A 21,774-nucleotide genomic window follows, 5' to 3' on the forward strand; every position below is an offset into this window, starting at 1 on the left:
TAATTCTCCTTCATTGTGTTGTCTTTATCTGGTTTTGGTATTAGGGGGATGCTGGCTTCATAGAAAGAGTTTGGAAGTGTTCCTTCCTCTTGAATTTTTTGGAATAGTCTGAGGAGGATAGGTTTTAGTTCTTCCTTGAATGTTTGGTAAAACTCTCCCGTGAAGTCGTCTGGCCCCGGGCTTTTGTTTGCCGGAAGCTCTTTGATGACTGCTTCAATTTCTTCCATAGTTACTGGCATATTGAGCTGTTTAGATTCTTCTTGATTGAGTTTTGGAAGGTTATATTTTTCTAGGAATCTGTCCATTTCCTCCAGGTTGTCCAATTTGTTGGAATAGAGTTGTTCGTAGTATTTTTTAACAATCCTTTGTATTTCGGCGGGATCTGTTGTTATTTCACCTCTTTCATTTCTGATCTTGTTTATTTGGGTCCTCTCCCTTTGCTTCTTGGTGAGCCTGGCTAGAGGTTCATCAATCTTGTTTATCCTTTCAAAGAACCAGCTCTTGGTTTTGTTGATCTTTTGTATTGTTTCTTTGGTCTCTATGTCGTTTATCTCTGCTCTGATTATTTCCTTCCTTCTGCTTACACTGGGTTTTTCTTGTTGCTCTTTTTCTAACTCTTTGAGTTGTTGGGTTAGGTAATTTATTACCATTGTTTCTTGTTTTTTTCAGTAGGCTTGTAGAGCTATGAACTTCCCTCTCAAGACTGCTTTCGCTGTGTCCCATAGATTTTGGATTGTAGTGTTTTCATTGTCATTTGTTGCCATGATGTTTTTTATTTCTTCTTTGATCTTTCTGGTAACCCAGTCATGGTTTAATAGCATGCTGTTTAGCCTCCATGTGTTTGATTTCTTTGGGTTGTTTTTATTGTAGTTGATTTCCAGTTTTATGCCACTGTGGTCTGAGAAGATGCTTGATATGATTTCTATCTTCTTGAATTTGAAGAGACTTTGCCTATGTCCCAACATATGGTCTATCTTTGAGAATGACCCATGTGCACTTGAGAAGAATGTATATTCTGTGGCTTTGGGGTGAAATGTTCTGAAGATGTCAATTAATTCCATCTGGTCTAGTGAGTCATTTAGGATTGATGTTTCTTTGCTGATTTTTTGTTTAGAGGATTTTTCCAATGGTGATAGTGGGGTATTAAAGTCTCCTACTATGATTGTATTGCTGTCAATCTCTCCCTTGATATCCTCCAGGAGTTTTTTTATGTATTTGGGTGCTCCTGTATTGGGTGCATATATGTTTACCAGAGTTATTTCTTCTTGTTGGATTGCTCCCTTTAGTATTATGAAGTGGCCTTCCTTATCTCTTGTTATGTCCTTCAGTTTGAGATCTAATTTGTCAGATATAAGTATTGCTACCCCCGCTTTTTTTTTCAGTTCCATTTGCCTGGAAAACCTTTTTCCATCCCTTCACCCTCAGTCTGTGTGCGTCTTTTTTTCTGAGGTGGGTTTCTTGTAGACAGCAGATATATGGGTCATGTTTTCTTATCCAATCCATTACCCTATGTCTTTTGATTGGTGCATTTAATCCATTTACATTTAAAGTTATTATTGATAGGTACTTATTTGTTGCCATTCCTATTCTTTACACCTGTGTTCCTTCTTCGCTTCCTATTTCTTTTTTTTTTTTTTTTTTTTTTTTTTTTTTTTTTTACAGCAGACCCTTTAGCATTTCTTGCATTGCTGGTTTGGTGGTAATAAATTCCCTTAGTCCTTTTTTGTCTGTGAAGCTCCTGATATCACCTTCAATTTTGATTGATAGCCTTGCTGGGTACAGTATTCTTGGATTCAGACCCTTCCTTTGCATGACTTTGTATATTTCATTCCATTCCCTTCTGGCCTGATGAGTTTCTGTTGAGAAATCAGTTGCTAGTCTGATGGGGGTTCCTTTGTATGTAACTTTCTGTCTCTCTCTGGCTGCTTTTAAGATTCTTACTTTGTCGTTGGTGTTTGCCAATTTAATTATAATGTGCCTTGGCGTCGGTCTTTTGGGGTTCATTTTGCTTGGGACTCTGTGAGCTTCTTGGATTTGTGTGGGTTTTTTCTTCCCTATATCAGGGAAATTTTTTGTCATTATTTCTTCAAAGAGGTTTTCTATTTTTTGCTCAGCTTCCTTTCCTTCTGGAACCCCTATTATGCGGATGTTGTTTTGTTTCGTGTTGTCCCAAAGTTCCCTTAGGCTCTCCTCCTGCCTTCTAATTTTTTTTTCTAGAAGTTGCTCTACTTGGGTATTTTTTCCCATCTTGTCTTCTAGCTCACTGATGCGGTCCTCTGCTTCTTCTAGTCTACTCTTGATGCTTTCTATTGAGTTCTTTACAGCAGCGATGTCATTTTTCATTTCTTCTTGGTTCTTCTTCATTTCCTCTTAGTTCTTGCTCATATTGTCGAATTTGTCTTCCATTCTTTTCAGCCACCTTATGACCATTTCTCTGAATTCTTTTTCTGGCAGGTTGCTTGCCTCCATTTCATTTACTTCCTTTTCTGGTGATGCCTGCTTTTCTTTCATATGTGGGCTGTGTCTTTGTCTCCCCATGGTCTCTCTTTTCTGGGTGTCTGGTTATGTAGTTCTCTCTCTCCTTTCTGTGGTGGAGTGTAGAGCTCCTCTGAACCCGTGTGTTTGCGCCAATTGGGGAGCGTTGTTCTGGGGCTCGCAGCTGTTCCGTGGGTGCCGCAGTTGTGGATTCTCAGGCTTCCGATAAGCTCCACTTTCCGGTCCAAGATGGTGCAGACTCCGCGTCCAAGCCCGTAGCTCCGGGAGGGGACCCAGCCGCAGTGGGGGCTGCCAGGTCAGGGGAACCCCGTCTAGCAGTCTCCCACCCTCTTCTGGAGTTCAGCTGTCCCCCAGCTCGCCAACAAACACTCCTAGTGCGACCCTCAGCTGTTCTTTCTTTCTGCTCCAGGACAAGGCTTGGAACACGTCTGTCTATTCCGCCGCCATTTTTTTCTCCCGCCATAGATTTCTTGGCGTTAATTTTGTATCCTGCTACATAGCCGAATGGTCTACCCATTATTGAAAGTGGTTATTCAATAACCACTCTAGCTGTTATTTTACTCTTTGTCAATGTTTGCTTAGTATATTTTGGGACTCTGCTATTTGGTGCATATATGTTTATAAATATATATATTTTTAAAGATCTTTATTGTTGAGGGTATTACAGATATTCCTCTTTTATCCCCCCATTGTTCTCCTTCAACTCATTCCTACTCCTCTCCAGGCCTTCACCACCCTATTGTCTGTGTCCATAGGTAATGCATACACACACACACACACACACACACACACACTCACACACACGGAAGCTCTTTGATTAATCTCTTCCTGCCCTCCTCCGCTCTTTCCTCTGATACTTGTCAAGTCTGTTCTATGTTTCTGTGCCTCTGGTTCTATTTTATTCATCTGTTTATTTTGTTCCTTAGATTCTTTGTTCATTTATTTTGATTTTTAGACTCAATTGTTGATAGTTTTGTATTTATTGCCATTTTATTGTTCATGTTTTTAATTTTTTTCTCTTCTGTCTCCCTCTTTGTCCTCCTCCTCCTCCTTCTCCTTCTCCTCCTTCTCCTCTCTTCTCCTTCCAGCCTCCCCATGATGTGAATATTGGTATATTTGAATTTGGCCTAGAGGCTCTTTAAACTCTCTTCTTATTTTTGGATTCTTTTTTTTTTTCTCTTCTGATTGGGTCTTTTTTGCTTCCTCAATTTCAGATCGTTGATTTCATTCTCGGAATCCTCTAATCTACTGCTGAATCCCTGTAAATTATTCTTTATTTCTTTTAGTGTATGTTAGAGCGTTGCCCCGAGTACCGAAGAGTCAGGGGTTCACTTCCCAGTCAAGGTTGAAACCTCAGCCCTGGTGGAGGAGTGTTCTGAAGACAACCAAATGATGTGTGTCTCTCACAATGATGTTTCCACCCCCACACCCACTCTCTCTAAAAAAATCAATGGAAAATATATCCTCAGGTGAGGATTAATAACAACAACCCCCCCCCCCCTAAAAAAGAACAAAACAAAACAAAAACAAAAACAAACAAAACTATTCCTATATGGCCCCATCCTCTTTTATGTGATAATAAATTACATTTTAATTACAAATTAAAATTTAAGCGTTATATGCCTATTAGAGATTTACCATTATTTTTGTGTGTTTGTCTTTAAAATCATGTAGGAAATAAAAAGTGGACTTACAAACCAAAAATATAATAATACTTTTTTTTATTTGCCCATATAGTTACTTATATATAGATCTTTATTCTTTCTAGTTACTGTATAGTTTCCTTTCATTTCAGCATAAATCTTTGACTCTCTGGTATTTCTTGTAGGGTAGGTCTAGTGGTAAGAATTCCCTCACATTTTACTTGGGTATGTTATTTTTTCTCCTTCATGTTTGAATAATAGTTTTGCTGGATTTATATTCTTATGTGAATGTTGTTTTCTTTCAGCATTTCACATGATGTTGTGTTACTGCCTTTTGGCCTCCATGGTTTCTAGTGAGAAATTGGCTGAGAATTCCTGGTACCTGCTGCTCTCAAGATTGTCTTTCAACAGTTTGATTATAATGTGTCTCTTTTGAGTTTATCCTACTTGTAACTGTAATTTTCAGTTTTGTAGATTTGTGTAAATTATCAAATTTTTGAAGTTTTTAGCCATTATTTCCACAAATAATCTTTCTGCTCTGTTCTACTTTTCTTCTGGGCCTTTCATTATGCATATGTCTATCCCACAGGTCCCTTAGGCTTTGTTCACTTTTCTTCATTCTTTTTTTAGTTTTTGCAGATATCCCTCTTTTATCCCCCCATTGTTCCTCTCCAACTCGTTCCTACTCCGCCTAAGGCCTTCACCACCCTGTTGTCTATGTCCACAGATAATGCATATATACGTATATGCACATAAGTTCTTTGGTTAATCTCTTCCTGCCCTCATTCTCTGTAATTGTAATTTTGGCCTTGTTACTGCTAGTTGTTGTTGAAAGTCCTGTCTCTCAATTCTCAACTTGAGAGGTAGGGAGTGGGTGGTATCGACCTTATCACTTCCTCATGGGTAGAAGTTCAGGCTCCTTACTTGGCTTTTTCTGCCATCAACTTGGCTGGATGCTGGAGCATCACATTGAAGCCAGGCTAAGGTGCAAGTCTAGGCCTCCACTTGGCCTTTACTGGTGTGGGTGGGTTAGTGCCACATTTTTTTTTTCTGTGGTGTTTGGATAGAGTAGAGGGTCTATTGTTTAAAAGTTTTCTGTTTCCATATGCTGTAATTTCAATTGTATTTCTCCATTTCTTTTGCTGGATTCAGGGTTATTTTTGTCTTAATTTTTAAATTTTATTTTTGTTAATTCTCGCTAGAGGGTATTTTTCCCATTGCCATTTTTTTTTTTTTTGTTTTTTACAGAGAGGAAGGGAGAGAGAGAGAGAGTTAGAAACATCGATGAGAGAGAAACATCGATCAGCCGCCTCCTGCACACCCCCCCACCGGGGATGTGCCCGCAACCAAGGTACATGCCCCTGACCGGAATCGAGCCCGGGACCCCTGAGTCCGCAGGCCGATGCTCTATCCACCGAGCCAAACTGGTCAGGGCCCCATTGCTTTTCAGAGAGACTGAAACAGAGTGGGGAAGAAGAGGGAGAGAAACATCGATGTAAGAGAGACACATCTACCAGTTGTCTCTTGCATGTGTCTCCACCAGAGGTCAGGGTGCAAACTCATAACTCAGACAGGTGCTCTTGACTGGGTATCGAACTGTGCTTGACTCTTTGGTGCTTGGGCTGGTACTCTAACCACTGAGACACATTGGCCAGGGATGTCTTTATTTTTTAATTTTATTCAGATTTTTTAAAGAGATTTTACTGTGATTTGTTTTGGTTTATTCCTTCTAGGGTTTGCTCCGTTTCTTTTGTTTGTGGGTTACTGTTTTTTCCCTAATTTGCAACATTTTCACCTTACTGAAGTAATGTTTGTGAGAATTCTCCATTGTGAAGCTCTTCCGCTTTCCGTTTCCATGTTGTACTCTTTGGAATGAGTCAGTCTCTCCTTTAGCGGGGAGTATATACAGATACCTGGGATTTTTCTGCACAGGAAATTTATCTCTTCTACATTTATTTATTCAATCATTTATTAATATTAGTAGGGACTCATGGATATTTATTTTATTTTATTTTATTTTATTTTATTTTTTTATTTTATTTTATTTTATTTTTTAAATAAATCTTTATTCAGATTATTACAATTATTTCTCCTTTTTCCCCCCATAGCTCCCCTCCACCCATTTCCCACCCCACCTTCTGCCCTTACCTCCCCCCCACTGTCCTCATCCATAGGTGTATGATTTTTGTCCATTCTCTTCATGAACCCCCCATACCCCTTTCCCCCTGAGAATTATCAGTCCACTCCCTTTCTATGCCCCTGATTCTATTATATTCACCAGATTATTCTGTTCCTCAGGTTTTTAATTCACTTGATTTTTAGGTTCACTTGTTGATAGATATGTATTTGTTGTTCATAATTTTTCTCTTTACTTTTTTCTTCTTCCTCTTCTTTAAGAATACCTTTCAGCATTTCATATAATACTGGTTTGGTGGTGATGAACTCCTTCAGCTTTTTCTTATCTGTGAAGCTCTTTATCTGCCCTTCAATTCTGAATGATAGCTTTGCTGGGTAGAGTAATCTTGGTTGTAGGTTCTTGCTATTCATCACATTGAAAATTTCTTGCCACTCCCGTCTGGCCTGCATAGTTTCTGTTGAGAAGTCAGCTGACAGTCGTATGGGTGCTCCCTTGTAGGTAATTAACTGTTTTTCTCTTGCTGCTTTTAATATTCTCTCTTTGTCTTTTGCTCTTGGCATTTTAATTATGATGTGTCTTGGTGTGGTCCTCTTTGGATTCCTTTTGTTTGGGGTTCTGTGGGCTTCCTGGACTTGTAAGTCTATTTCTTTCACCAGGTGGGGGAAGTTTTCGGTCATTATTTCTTCCAATAGGTTTTCAGTATCTTGCTCTCTCTCTTCTTCTGGCACCCCCATAATTCTGATGTTGGTACGCTTGAAGTTGTCCCAGAGTCTTCTTACATTATCTTCAACTTTTTGGATTTTTTTTTTTGCTTTTTGCTTTTTCGGTTGAGTGTTTTTTGCTTCTTTGTATTTCAATTCTTTGACTTGATTCTTGGGTTCCTCTATTCTGTTTCTGGGTCTCTGTATAATATTTTTTATTTCAGTCAGTGTATGTTTAATTTCTAGTTGGTCCTTTTTCATATCTTCGAGGGTCTCATTATATTTATCGGCCTTTTCTAGGATATTCTTAAAAAGTCTTATAACCGTGGTTTTGAATTCAATATCCAGTCGTTTGTTTTCCTCCATTTCTTTCGTTTGTGATCTGATTCTTTGACCCCGCAATTTCATTGATTCCCTGAGTTGGTAAGGTAGATATTTGTGCTAGGTTTCCAATATGGCCCAGTGGGTCTGCTTCCCCAGTTAACCTGAGGTGGACACTCTTGGTGCACCCCTTTGTGGACTGTGTGTACAGCCTTGTTGTAATTAAGTCTTTATTGTTGTTGGTATCACTGGTAAGAATTGACCTCCGGGCCAGTTGGCTGTAAGGATCAGCTGTGTCTATGCTGGGAGAAGTTCGGTGCTGGAGACAGCCTTATAGGATTAGACTTGCCAAATTGCAATAGCCTCTGTGCTCAGCTTGGATGGGGTGGAGTCTCAGTCTTGGCTTCCTGTCAGCCTTGCCCTTGCGCGCATGTGCGCTTTCAGTCCTCCGCCTTCCCCAGCTCGAGTCTCCGCCTGAGAGTCCAGACTCCCCCCACAAGAGCGTGGGTCCCCAGGGGCTCGCCTGGAACCGGGGTTCACTGCAGTCAGAACTGGGGCACAGTGCCGTCAGGAGCCTCTGACTCCCCTCCACCAGGGAAAGCCCGCGGCAACCTCCGCAGCCCTTGTGCGTACCGGCGCGAGCAGGCTTTCAGTCCTCCGCCTTCCCCGGCTCCCGAGTCTCCGCCCGAGAGTCCAGACTCCCCCCACAAGAGCGTGGGTCCCCAGGGGCTCGCCTGGAACTGGGGTTCACTGCAGACAGAACTGGGGCTCAGTGCAGTCAGAATCCTCTGACTCCCTTCCACTAGGGAAAGCCTGTGGCAACTTCCGCAGCCTTTGTGCGCACTGGCCCGCGCGCGCGCGCCTTCAGACCTAACTGGGATTCAGTGAGGTCGGAGGCTTCCTTCCCCCTTCCGCCAGAGAAAGTCAGCCAGGCTCTCAGCCGCCCTTCCTCTCTGCGCGCACAAAGCCCCTTTGCCGTACCTCCAATTCTCTGTGAGCTTTTCTCTTTGCTTCTAGTTGTAGAATTTTCACTCAGCCAGCTTTCCTGTGGTTCTGGATGGTGTCCGTTCTGTCTTTTAGTTGTAGTTTTGAAATTGTTGTGCGAGGCAGCAGTTTAGGTGTTTACCTATGCCGCCATCTTGGTTTCTCCTGGATATTTATTTTATACTTTGGGTTATAATTTAGTACTGCTTCATTTAATTTGTTGCATAATTTTCTAGCTTTGGCCATTGAGAGCACTTTCACTTGGCTCCTGTGTTCTTTTTGACATACCTAAATATTGATACTTTTCAAATATTTTTTTTAATTGATTTCAGAGAGGAAGGGAGAAGGAGAGAGAGAAACATCAATGGTGAGAGAGAATCTATAGATCGGCTGCCTTCTGCATGTTTGGGGATTGCGCCTGTAACCCGGGCATGTGCCCTGACCAGGAATCTAACCATGACCTCCTGGTTCATAGGTTGATACTCAACTACTGAGCCAACACAGCTGGGCAGTATTGATATTTTTAAAAATATGTTTTTACTGATTTTAGAGAGAGAAAGAGGAAGGGAGGAGAGAGAAATAAACATTAGTGGGCTGTCTCCTTCATGCCCCCTATTGGGGATCGAGCCTGCAATCTGGGAATGTGCCTTGACTGGAAATCAAACCAGCGACGTCTTGGTGCATGGGACGATGCTTAACCAACTGAGCCACACCAGCCAGGGCCTGATTTTGTTTTAAATTTCTATTACAGGTGTTTTTTTTTTTTTTTCAGTTTTAGAATTTCCATTTGGTTTTTCTTCTATCTTTTAAAAAAAATATATTTTATTGATTTTTTACAGAGAGGAAGGGATAGGGAGAGAGAGTTAGAAACATCGATGAGAGAGAAACATCAATCAGCTGCCTCCTGCACACCCCCCACTGGGGATGTGCCTGCAACCAAGGTACATGCCCTTGACCGGAATCGAACCTGGGACCATTTGGTCTGCAGGCCGACGCTCTGTCCACTGAGCCAAACCAGTCAGGGCAATATCTTCTATTTTTTTTTTTTTTTTTTTTTTTTTTAAAGTAAGAATCTCTATTCATTAAGTGGCTTTTGTTTCTTATAGCAATTTTGTCATGGCTGCCTGTTTGTCAGTTCATTCTAACATCGCTGTACTTTCAGTGTTAGCATCTATTGATTGTCTCTGTCCATTTACATTGTTGTTTTCCTGGGTTTTGGTAGGATAAGTGAGTTTTTAAATTGCAGCCTAGATATTTGGGGTATTATTTATTATACTGTGGTTTGTAATTAAACTCCGTTTTAGCTGTATTTCTTTGACACTGCTCTGCTAGGGGGAGGAATGTGCCACCTCATTATTGCCAAGTGGAGGTAGAAATCCAGGCTCTCCATTTGATCACTGTTGACACCAGTGGAGGGTGAGGGTATTCTTGTTATGCTGGGTAGGTTTAGGGATTCCACCCTGACTGGGAGGAGTATCTTCTTGCTGGAGTATCTTCTTGCTGCTCCCCACAGAGCCTCCACTGATACCAAATTGTTCCACTCTAGTGGACATAAAAAATATTCTTCATTTTTTCATTAAATAAAATAAAAGTTATTTTAAATATTGTTTCATCTTTGATTTTTTTAAATATTATGTTCATTTGTTTTTTATAATTCCCATACTAAATGTTAATAACTTACAGGTAAATAAATAGGGACCCATGCATTATGTTGTTACTGATAAAGGAACACCATCAGATATATTTGGAAACCATTACCCGAGACACTCTAATGAATGTCTTCTTTTCCTGTAGCCTGGGAACTAAAATTGTACGGTGATCTTTTCTTGTCCTTGCCCTCTCCTTCCCTTTTGATCCTTGTATTTAACATTGAACAGGGCTGCAATTGTTATCTATGTCCCTATTGCTCAATTAGTTTTTGGAGTATACTGATACAGGTAATTAATCTAGATGCTGGCACTGGAGACTATATAAAATGCTTAACAGTTTTCAGTTATTTTCATTTTCTTCAGAGTATCTTGATTTTCTGCAGAGACTAAGGATGTAAATTCATATGTGCTGGAAGTTGTCATATGTGCTTTAAAACGAATTCCCAAAACCATTTGCAGATGATGAAAATTGTAATTGCATAACTTCCAAATCATTTAATTTAGAATATGTTGAGATACCATTATAAGAATTAATAGACTTTAATGAGATCTTGTCATGTAAGAGAAATAAGTGATGTTTTGCACTGTCTGTTTATATCAGGTCAAATTTAAGACTGTATTTTTAATTCCTTATGCCATTATTATATTATTGTTTTATAATTGATTTTTTTAATATAGGGTAATTCAAATGATCCTATATAATAAAAGACTAATGTGCAAATCTACTGAACAGCGGAATGACCTGTCGCTATGACACGCACTGAACACCAGGGGGCAGACACTCAATGCAGGAGCTGCCCCCTGGTGGTCAGTGTATTCCCACAGGGGGAATGCTGATCAGCCAGAGCCCTGAGCCGGGCTCACTTCTGGCAAGTGCAGCGGTGGTGGCAGGAGCCTCTCCCATGGGGAGTGGGCCTAAGCCATTAGTTGGACATCCACCTCCTGGACTGCAAGAGGGCACAGGCCGGGCTGAGGCACCCCTCCCACCCCACCCCTGAGTGCATGAATTTTGTGCACCGGGCCTCTAGTTTAATAATAATTGTTTAAGTTGGGCAGTGGTACTGGGGCTATAACAGATAGGCATTTTTAAAAGTTGGAATGAGTTTGTAAGTCACAGAACAGGTAATTAAGAATAAACTTTTGCAGCTTGCTTATTTTTCCATCTACTAGCCTTTCTTTATATGTTTTTATAAAGTGTTTGAAAATCTCTTTTTAGGTAGGTAGCCATCCAAGCTTTCTGAAGGAGGTTCGAGATCACATGCAAGACTCTTTCTTGATGCAGCCTGAGGTAAGTAGGAATGTAGCAGGTGTTAAGGCCTGACAGTTTCATGCTACTGTTACTGTTGTGATGGTATATCTGAACAGCCCTGTGATTTCTTGAGTGCTGGCACACTTCAGACATACTGAGCTTCAGTTCTTGGCCACCTCAAGGAAGTGAATATCACAGTAAACTGTGTCACAAGAACTTTTTATTTCCCACTGCACATAAAAATAGTGTTTACAGTGCACTGTAGTCTATTAAGTGTACAATAGCATTATGTCTAAAAAGAATGTACATGCCTTAATTAAATTATTTCTTGCTAAAATGTGCTAACCATCATCTGAGCCTTCAGTGATCCTTTTGCTGGTGGAGGGTCTTCAATTTGTAAAAAACTCAGTATCTGTGAATCACAATAAAAGAAGATATGCCTGTGTGTTAAAATTTATGCACTTAAAATATATCAGATGATTGTTTTCTTATTTTATCTCTATAACATACACAACCTTTCTTATTTCATTAAATTTTACATGTATTTTCTGTTTGATAAGATCATTTGCTTTTAGGTATTTATGTTGCTATTAGCAGATATACTTTTTTTAATGCACAGTACCTTGTTCACAATAGGAATTTATTTATAGGATATCAAAGCCCCTCTATTTAGTGCATGCTTGAAAGATAAATAAACCCTTTTAAATACATAATTTTGAAATCTATATTCCCATTAACCCAGATGAATAAATTAGTACATGAATACAATTAGATATAATTATAACTGTAGTACAATGATCAAAATAAGGAATTTTATTTTGATATAATACTGCTATCTGATTAATCTATAGACCTAATTCAAATTTTGTCTATTCATGTCCCTTATAGTAAGTGGAAAAAAAAGATTACTTGTCTGGGATCCATGTAATCCAGGGTTATAGGCTATTTCATCAAAATTTTTTTTGTCTTTTTCTTCTCCATTTCTTTGAGACCCCAATCCCAGATATATTATTAGACTTTCTGCTATTTTCTTATAATCACTATGTTTCTTTTTCCTTCATTTTTGAGAGTTTCTATTATTGTATCTTTGATTTTACTGATCTTTAATAAAATAAACTTAATCAAATAAAATACAGTATATTTTTCATCTCAGATCTTGTATTTGTCATCTATAGAAGTTCCATTTGGGTCTTTTTTAATCTCTTCTACTAGGGGCCCGGTGCACGAAATTCGTGCACTGGGGGGCGGGGGGTGGGTCCCCCTCAAGCCCAGCCTGCCTCCTCTCACAGACTGGGAGCCCTCCAAAGCCACAGTCTGGCCTCCCTCTGCGGGAGGCAACCAGAGTGATCAGGGGAAGGTGTCAGCCCCATCACCCTGCTGCTGCAGCCACTGCCAGCCACCGCAGCCGCCAAGGTGTTTTCATCAACACGGACTCCAGTCCCTTCACCATGAAAAAATGACAGCTTTCTTTAGACATTTTCAAGATGTGTCTTTCATAGGATATGACATTTCTTTCTTTCTTTTTTTTTTTATCCTCACCTGAGGATATGTTTCCATTGATTTTTAGATACTGTGGAAGAGAGAGAGAGGGACAGAGAGAAACATCATTGTGAGAGGGACACTTTGATTGGTTGATTCCTGCATGAGCCCTGGCCAGGGAGGAGCCTGTAACTTAGGTACATGCCCTTGATCAGAATCGAACCCGGACCCTGCATTCAGCAGGCCGAGGCTCTATCCACTGAGCCAAACCGGCTAGGGCAGGATATGACATTTCTTAGCCCCTCCAGCAGCGGACCTTCGTTTTTTCCTCTGGGAGTGTGGTGGAAAAACCCTAGATCACCTTCTTGGATTCTTATTACCCAAGTTACCAAGAAAACTGCAAGTGGTGGCGTACAGGGAGCTTAGCCAATGAGTGGTCAGAAAAGGTGTTTACACTTGAACTGGTTTTGCTCAGTGGATAGAGCGTCGGCCTGTAGACTGAAGGGTCTCAGGTTTGATTCCTGTTAAGGGCATGTACCTTGGTTGGGGGCACATCCCCAGTGGGGAGTGTGCAGGAGGCAGCTGATTGATGTTTCTCTCTCATCGATGTTTGTGACAGTCTTTCCCTCTCCCCTCTTCTCTGTAAAAAATCAATAAAATATATTTAAAAAAGAAATGAAAAGCAAAGGTGGTTCCTCTGCAGCCCATGTGCAGAGGATCCCCTGCGTTGTGTCCACTGGTCTAGGGCCGTGTCCCCGGCCCCCAAGCCTGGTGGCCCCACGTTTGCTGTTTCCGCTGTGCTTGTGGGGGTGTGGACCCCGCAGACGCCGCACGCTGTGTCCACCGGGGGCACCCCCTCAGCCTGGCACCTGCTTGTTCGTTGTGTCTTCCGGGCTGGGGGGCATGGACCCGGGCTGCTTGGTGTGGGCAAATGCGCAGGCGGCCACGGGGTGGAAGTTCCCATCCCCCGGCCGCTTGTCCCAGGACCCAGCCCACTTGGCGCCCTTGGCCACTCGTCCCAGGACCAGGGCTGCTTGGCACCAGCTCCTGTAGGCCACTCTTGGCCGGGGGCGTTCTGGGACCCTGGCTGCTCAGGGCCTACACACGGGCCTACAGGCTCGGAGCGGCCTGGATCCTGAGGATGTTCCCAGGACCCAGGCCGCTCCGCGCCCACGTATGCAAATTAACCCGCCAGCTTTGTTGGGTTAATTTGCATACTCCTGATTGGCTGGTGGGCGTTGTGAAGGTATGGTCAATTTGCATCTTTCTGTTTTGTTAGTGTAGATTCCTTGCCTTATTCATGTTTTTCTGTACTGATTTCTCAACTATGTTGGCATATTTATAATAGCTCTTAATATCTTTGCATACTATTTGCATTTGTCATTTCTAGATCTGTTTCTATAGCTTGATTTTTTAAAATTTCTGTATAACATTATGTTATGTTTTGTGCAATTTTTAAAAGCCATTGTTTCATATCTTCTGTCTAGTTTCCTAGTTAAAGGTGGGAGGTTACATCTAGTCTCTGTTACTCCATCATGGCTGTGGATGGAAGTCCTGTCTGCTTTAATATGGAACAGTTCTCCAGTCTTCCATGACTTTGGCATTTTTATATACTATACGATGATTTGTAGAGTGCTCCTCAATTTGGGCTTTTCTGATATATTCTCAGGAATATATTGAGGTTATGCATTTTTGGACATCGTAAGTGATACTGTATCCATTTTAGTGCTTCACACCAGGGGGCACTTGATATCTGTCTGTTGACTTGGTTCACTTAGCTAAGGAGGTGTGGGTTGAATTTATCCAGGATACCATTGCTATTCTTCCCTCTGTGTTTATTAATTTTTTTGGGTGTATATGTTATATTCTATAAATATTCTGTTGCTCAATAGACATTACACCCACTATTTTTAGCATCCATTGTCAAATAGAAAAAAATTTAAAAATTACAAGTAGTATAGTGAGTTTTGATAGAAAAATTCTAACTACAATGAAAAAAAGTAAAACATGATAGTTTATCAGTTTTTTAGAAGCTTTTTTCTTCTGTGAACATCTTCAACATAAAGAGATACTATTAGAGTTTTATTGACTAAAGTACATGTAAGTTTTACTTTAATTTATCTTTTAATCTTCACTTAGTGTAAAAATTTGTGCAATATCATGTCATGTTGAAGTTTTATCATCACTCTAATCAGGGTTCTTTTTTAAAAAAAATTTATTTTTTTATTGATTTCAGAGAGGAAGGGAGAGAGATAGAGAGAAACATCAATGATGAGAGAGAATCATTGATTGGCTGCTTCCTGCACGCCTCCCACTGGGGAGGATCGAGCCTGCAACCCGGGCATGTGCCCTTGACCAGAATCGAACCTGGGACCCTTTAGTCCGTAGACCGACACTCTATCCACTGAGCCAAACCGGCGAGGGCTCTAATCAGAGTTCTTCACAATTTTGTGCTTTTGACTCCTTTAGTAATATGGATAGACCATTTATCAGTTAAATGCATACAATAGAATATTACAACTAGAATTGATTAATCCAAATAGTTATTGAAACATTTTCAAATGTGATATATACTTTATTAATGCACTAATAAAATGGTAATAACTACAGTGTTTTTTGAAGTAATGTTGAACTTCTATCTATCTATCTATCTATCTATCTATCTATCTATCTATCTATCTATCTATCTATGCCTAAGTGACCGTTATGATTGAACGACTGGAACAACCAGAACAACCGGTTGACTAGTCACTATGATGTACACTGACCACCAGGGGGCAGATGCTCAATGCAGGAGCTGCCCGCTGGTGGTCAGTGGTCAGTGCACTCCCACAGCCAAGCTCCTGCCCCCGGCCAACCACCCATGGGTCCCTCCCTTTGGCCAGCCAACCTCCCACAGTCCTTCCCCCTGTCCCTCCCCCTGGCCGGCAGGCCCTGATGGGCCTGCCGCCCACTCACTGGTGGCGGCACAGTGGTGAGGGAAGGAGGAGGGGGGACGGCGGGGAACTGCGCAGTGGTGGGGCGCCGACGGCGGCATTGGCATCTGGCATTCATTCCTTCTGTGCCTGGCCTTCTCTCCTGACCCTACCGGGGTCTTCAGGCCCTGGGCTGGGAGAGGGAAATGGGGGTGGGTGGTGGTGGACGTGGCCCCTTTGCCAGGCGGGCCGAGGGCTGGCTCCCTCCTTGGGGTTGGCAGCCAGCCTCCTGCGGTCCCTCCCCCCCCATCCTTCTCCCTGGCCAACAGGCCCTAATCTGCCCTGATCACTGGCCAAGCCTAGGAACCCCACCTGTGCATGAATTTGTGCACTGGGTCTCTAGTAATAATATATTGAGCTATCTGCCAGTATAATGGAAAAAGCTGAGGATTTTTATTTTTGATGAAGTTACAGTTTCTGTTAAAACTATTGTAGTTTGTTACTCCAATTAGAATGAAGGAGAATGCCACATTGCAGTAGATATTATTGAATGTAATGATAATACATTTTTTCCATGTAACACTGTGGAGCAAAGTTAAGTTGTAGTTGAATGTGGTTAGGAAGTAGGTTCTGTGCTGGATATATCTTGGTACCGATTTCCTAGATTAGATTTGTAGCAACAAGTACATGAAACCTTTATCTCTTGAGCATCTACCCATGTTGCCCACTTGCTTGGTCAAAATGTCCTAAATGAAATTTATTACTTACGTGTAAAAGGAAAAATTAGGGGAAATTTTAAAATCTTGTGATGGTTGCTAATTTTGATATTCATGTGGAATTGGTTAAAATTAAAATGTAAGGCACCTTTTCTCAGTAGCCTGAAAGTGAGCCAATTTGCTATAAATTCTCATTATATTTACCTTACTGATATCTTGTTTCCATCAGTTCTACCTCATTCTTTTCCCCTAAGTAGGTTTCTTTCCCCCCTTGCCTAAATAAATTACTTGCGAATTTGTTCTATTTAATTTCATTCATTTAAATTACATGGTGCATATTTATAGGACACATGAAATTTAAATAAGATTTTTTGTTTGTTTGTTTTTTTTTGTTAATCCTCACCTGAGGATATTTTTCCATCAAATTTTAGAGAGAGTAGAAGGAAGGGAGAGAGACACATTGATTTGATTGCCTCCTGCCCGGGCCCTGACCAGTGCCAGGGATGGAGCTTTCAACCGACAGGCCCTTGCAAACCCAAGACCCTTCAGTCCACAGGCTCTATCCACTGAGTTAAACCGGCTCGGGCTATTATATATCAAGCAGAGAAGACATGGCATAAACCTTTATTTCTTTTTTTTGCTGATGTTCTTCCATTAAATGGGACCTTCTGTTTTTAAAGTAGTAGAGGTAGTTATGAAAGTAGCTTTGTTGAAATATTTTCAATATTAATGACTCTATCTGTCTGTTAGTACCTTCTCATTCTTTTCAAATAAAAGTATTTTGTCAGTGTGGACCACTTGCTTATTAGCTCCTTGTTTCACCCAGTTCACCTGGTCTACTTTTATTTTATTACATCTTCAAACTTACTAATTACTTAACTGTTCTGCCAATAAAATCATTGTCAACTTGAAGAATTTTTCTAATAAGTTAAAAAAATTTAAACCAAAATTAGATTAGACAGTTGGACTTCATTTATTGAATAATATATTGGTAAAGGAATTCCTCACAGGTGCTGCTACATGGAAGTCTTATGCACACATCTACTGGGAGTGATCCTGAGATACAATGACAGGTGTCCTGATGTTTTTAGTATTCCTAATTTGTACTGTGGTATCAGATTTTAAACATTCTTTTATTTTCCATTTTTGATTCGTTTTCTTTGATTCCCCCCACCCCCAATATAACAATTTAAATTATTATATAGGCCTCAAGAAAACATGTTGCCTTTTAAATACTGGGAGAGCTAATAATTATATTTAATAGATTTACAGCTATTCTGATTTCTTATTACTATTATTTTGTTATTGATAAGTATTTCTTTCTGGAGCATATGAGAAATTGAAGAATGAGTTGATTTCCACTTTGAAAAGTAAAACTTAGGGCTTTCCTTTAAGAGATACTTGAGTAAATGGGAAATAGGCAGCATGGATTATATTTTATGGTACCAGAACGAATATAACATACCTTCCTGGCACATCAAGACTTATGTTTTTGCCCTAACCGGTTTGGCTCAATGGATAGAGCATCGGCCTGCGGACTGAAAGGTCCCAGGTTCGATTCCGGTCATGGGCATGTACCTTGGTTGTGGGCACATCCCCAGTAGGAGGTGTGCTGGAGGCAGCTGATCGGTGGTTCTCTCTCATCGATGTTTCTAACTCTCTGTCCCTCTCCCTTCCTCTCTGTAAAAAATCAATAAAATATATCTTAAAAAAAAAAAGAGTTATGTTTTGTCATACCTGTTCTATTTATTGTATGCTGAGGAAGTCTTTTTTATTTCTTTTTTTGATGTTGATGTTATTTACTTGTTTTTGTTATTATTTTTACCTCCAAATTATTACTTCATTGTCTAAACTATTTTTGTGCTTGTGAAATTTATCCATTTTATTTTATTTTTGGCCTGATTGTCCTGTTTCCTGACATTTGTTACTTTTTTTTTTAAAATCCTCACCCAAGGATATGTTTTTTCCTATTGATTTTAGAGAGAGATAAAGGAAGAGAGAGAGAAAGAGAGGGGAGGGAGAGGGGAGGGAAGGAGGGAGTTATGGAAGGAAAGAGAGAAACATCGACATGACAAACACCAATTGGTTGCCTCCTGTCTGTGCTCTGACTGGGGATGAAATCTGCAACCTAGATACGTGCCCTGTCTGAGAATTAAACCTGTAAGCCTTTTTGGTGTATAGTCCAAGCTCCAACCAAGAACCACCTTGTCAGGGCCCTGACATCTGTTATTTAACCATTTGTGGAACATTTTGATTTTTTCTTATATCATCATATTGTACTAGACTATGTTGGGTATTCAGATGAGTGAGATAATCTCCTCATCAGGTGGAAAGGTGGATACAGTTAATTTTGCAACATGATCTATAATATTTGATTTAACTGATTGTGACAGCTCAGAATAGATCAGAGTTGCTCTAAAAGGCTTCCCTCCCATCTTTGTTGTCTAATTGTGACTATCAAGTAAATGTTTTAATAGAAATACACCAGTTCATCCAAACTGTATTTTTATAAGACTATATATCAATAATATTGCTTTTGTCTAGCAGTTCTCAAAGTGTACCTCCTTTATCTTCATATATTCTATCTCATTTCTCTGAATTATATCAGTGTTGGCAAATAATTCATCCGTGGCTGAAGGATTGACTTCATTATTATCTGTTAACTAATTATTAACTTTAGTTAATAGCCAAAAATCACTTTGAAAGTTTTTTAATCTAAAAATGAAAAATTTTATTTTATTGTGGTTGAATAAGGTTATAAATGTAGTAGATAGGTGGTAAATCAGTTTTAAGAGACATTCCAAAAGTGCTTGCACATCAGCAGCTCAGTAGAATAAGTATTTAACATCTTCAAATTATTTTCTCTGAAAGACTGTATTCATTTGATTATTAAGGCTTACATTTTTATGTCCATTTACTTTTTTCTGTCACTGAACAAAGAAGTGTGTCTTTATTGTAAACAGAAAACACTGTGCCTTTGCTTTTCAATTGTTATTTACCTCTCTGTAAGGATTCTGTTAAATTAGTAGAGAAAACACTATTTTTGAAGGAAAGTTAGCTGAGGTCATTACTTTTGTTTGAATCTGATTTAGCTGCATTGCACTTAACAGCTTGCATCCAGATGAAGATTTCTGACCCACTAACCCCGATTAGAGATTAATAGAATTGTTTTGCAGAGAGAAAAGGTATAATGAAGAAATACAATAATTTTTTTAGTTAAATTATGGTTTTCTTAATTATCTTTTTATGTTTCAAATTTTAGAAATATGGAAAACTGACCACTTGTACTGGTTGCCGAACACAGTGCAGGTTTTTTGATATGACTCAGTGTATAGGTCCTAATGGATATATGGAGCCATACTGTTCCACTGCTTGCATGAACAGTCACAAGACAAAATATGCAAAATCACAAAGTAAGTTTCAGGGATTTGGGCAGTTTAAAAACTTTAATAACATGACTAATTTTCTAACTACTTTCCTTTAACTTGATTCTTGTGCTTGTGGTAATTACATAAATTTTTATTTTTTATTATCACACTAAACTATATTACTGGAAACTTTAATTATTAATGTTTTGATCATTCCATATTTCTTTTACTTTTTAAATTATTGAAGTTCTATCCATGCCTGTGTTCTTAGCTAAAACTTTTTCCATCTAAATATCTAAAACTGAGATCGTGTGTTTTAGAGATTATAATAGACTCTTTTAGGACAGTACTTTTCAAGGTATAAATAAATAATTTTGGAAATTAAAGGATAGTTTACAGAAGGTTCCATTAAGAAGCTGTTCTGAGGTTAATGAAGATATACTAAAAAAAGACTTATTACTTTATAAAGAAATCAGTTATGTATGTACCTTTTCTCTCCTAGGTTTGGGAATTATTTGCCATTTTTGTAAGCGCAACTCTTTACCTCAATATCAAGCCACAATGCCTGATGGAAAACTGTATAACTTTTGCAATTCCAGTTGTGTGGCTAAATTTCAGGTTTGTTACTTATTTTCCATAACCCTTACCCTAATAAAATAGACTAGAAAATAAACAGTGTAATATGCTTTGTCTTAATGTGCTAATTTTTTAGTTAGTTTTTTTTTTTTTAAATATGTTTTTATTTACTTCAGAGAAGAAGGGAGAAGGAGAGAGAGATAGAAACATAAATGATGAGAGAGAATCATTGATTGCCTGCCTCCTGCATGCCCAAACTGGTCGTTGAGCCTGAAACCTGGAATTAAACCGTGACTTCCTGGTTTATAAGTTTATGCTCAACCACTGAGCCACAAAGGCCGGCCAATCTTTTTAGTTTGTTGAGGGTCACATTGGTAGGTGGAGATTCTAGTCATAGCAGACATGGCTGCCCCCAGCTCTCTACTGAGAACTTTTTTGTTAATCTTCACCAGAGGATATTTTTTTCCATTGAGTTTAAGAGATAGTGGAAGGGAGGGGTGGGAGGAGTGGGGGGCAGAGAGAAAGATCAAGATAAATGTGAGAGACACATCGATTGGTTGCCTCCTACATTTGCCTCGGGTGCCCTGACCAGGGCCTGGGATTGATGCTCTAACCATTGTACTCACTGGTCAGGGCCTAATTGACTTTTTAATTGTATTTATAACACAGACTTTGTAGGAAAAAAAACACACCAAAACTTAGCTCCATGTCTGATGTGTAGTATTTTCTTAGTAGATAGTTTGAATAACATCATGTGATTCTTATTGGGGAATTCTGTTTTATGAAGGATGTAGGTAGTATATTTAGCTTGAAAGTAATAAGCATAAATCTTTTCTTCATATATTAAAAACATGGCAGGTATAAAGGGGATTGGATTTTAATACAAGATCAGTTTCAGGGAGACATTTTTCATTTTGTTAAATGTAAAGGTCATTTTATTTTGGAAAATGGTAAATTTTGGCATATGGATAGTCTCAGAAGATAGCATTTCTGGAAGTATTCAAACTTAAGCCTGTTGATTAGGAAGGATAGTTTAGAGAGGATTTAGCATTAGTTAAGAGGTTGGAATAGGTTCACTACCTGCTCTGAAAATTTTAGGGTATTACCCAAAATTTCTCACCAGTGCACAAAGCTGTGCATCATGAGTTCATTTGATCAACAGTTCCAAGTTGCAGGCATTGTGCTCTGTGTTTATTTATTTAAAATGAAAATGCAGTCTCATATATGTTGTAGTAAACAGTTATTGCATTTAAGTTGAAGTGGTTTTGAATTCAGCCTGGTGAGAGTTATTTTTGTTAGTAGTTATATCCTCATCTGTGCTTAGGTATTAACCATATTCAAAATTAAACTTTCATTTTGGAAGTTGAGATTATAGCCATTGATACTCTTAGAGTGGCAAGTACTGCTTCTGACTTGTTGGCTTGTCCATAAAGTAGACATTAAGGAATAAGGAATAATTTGGTGAGTGGAGGCCAGTGTCTTTGGCATGCTGCTTGTTATAACTTTCTTTATTCCTTTTTGATGTTGGGTAAACTGAAAT

The 21,774-nt window shown here is 39.5% G+C and overlaps 1 protein-coding gene across 10 annotated transcripts in view; it reads left to right on the top strand.

Annotated features, from left to right (window-relative positions):
- ZMYM2 (zinc finger MYM-type containing 2) overlaps positions 1-21,774 on the top strand; it is a 192,902-nt gene that overhangs the window by 93,488 nt on the left and 77,640 nt on the right. For all 10 annotated transcript variants that reach the window (XR_013960258.1, XM_080662167.1, XM_080662164.1 and 7 more), the window contains 3 exons: positions 11,148-11,219; positions 19,553-19,703; positions 20,161-20,276. Coding sequence is in view for 9 of the 10 variants with exons in the window: in XM_080662167.1 (XP_080518293.1) it covers positions 11,148-11,219; positions 19,553-19,703; positions 20,161-20,276 (339 nt within the window). In the remaining variant the exon portion in view is untranslated. The remainder of the gene's footprint in view (positions 1-11,147; positions 11,220-19,552; positions 19,704-20,160; positions 20,277-21,774) is intronic.

Source organism: Plecotus auritus, assembly GCF_963455305.1.
Source record: "Plecotus auritus genome assembly, chromosome: 3".
Classification (NCBI taxonomy): Eukaryota; Metazoa; Chordata; class Mammalia; order Chiroptera; family Vespertilionidae; genus Plecotus; species Plecotus auritus.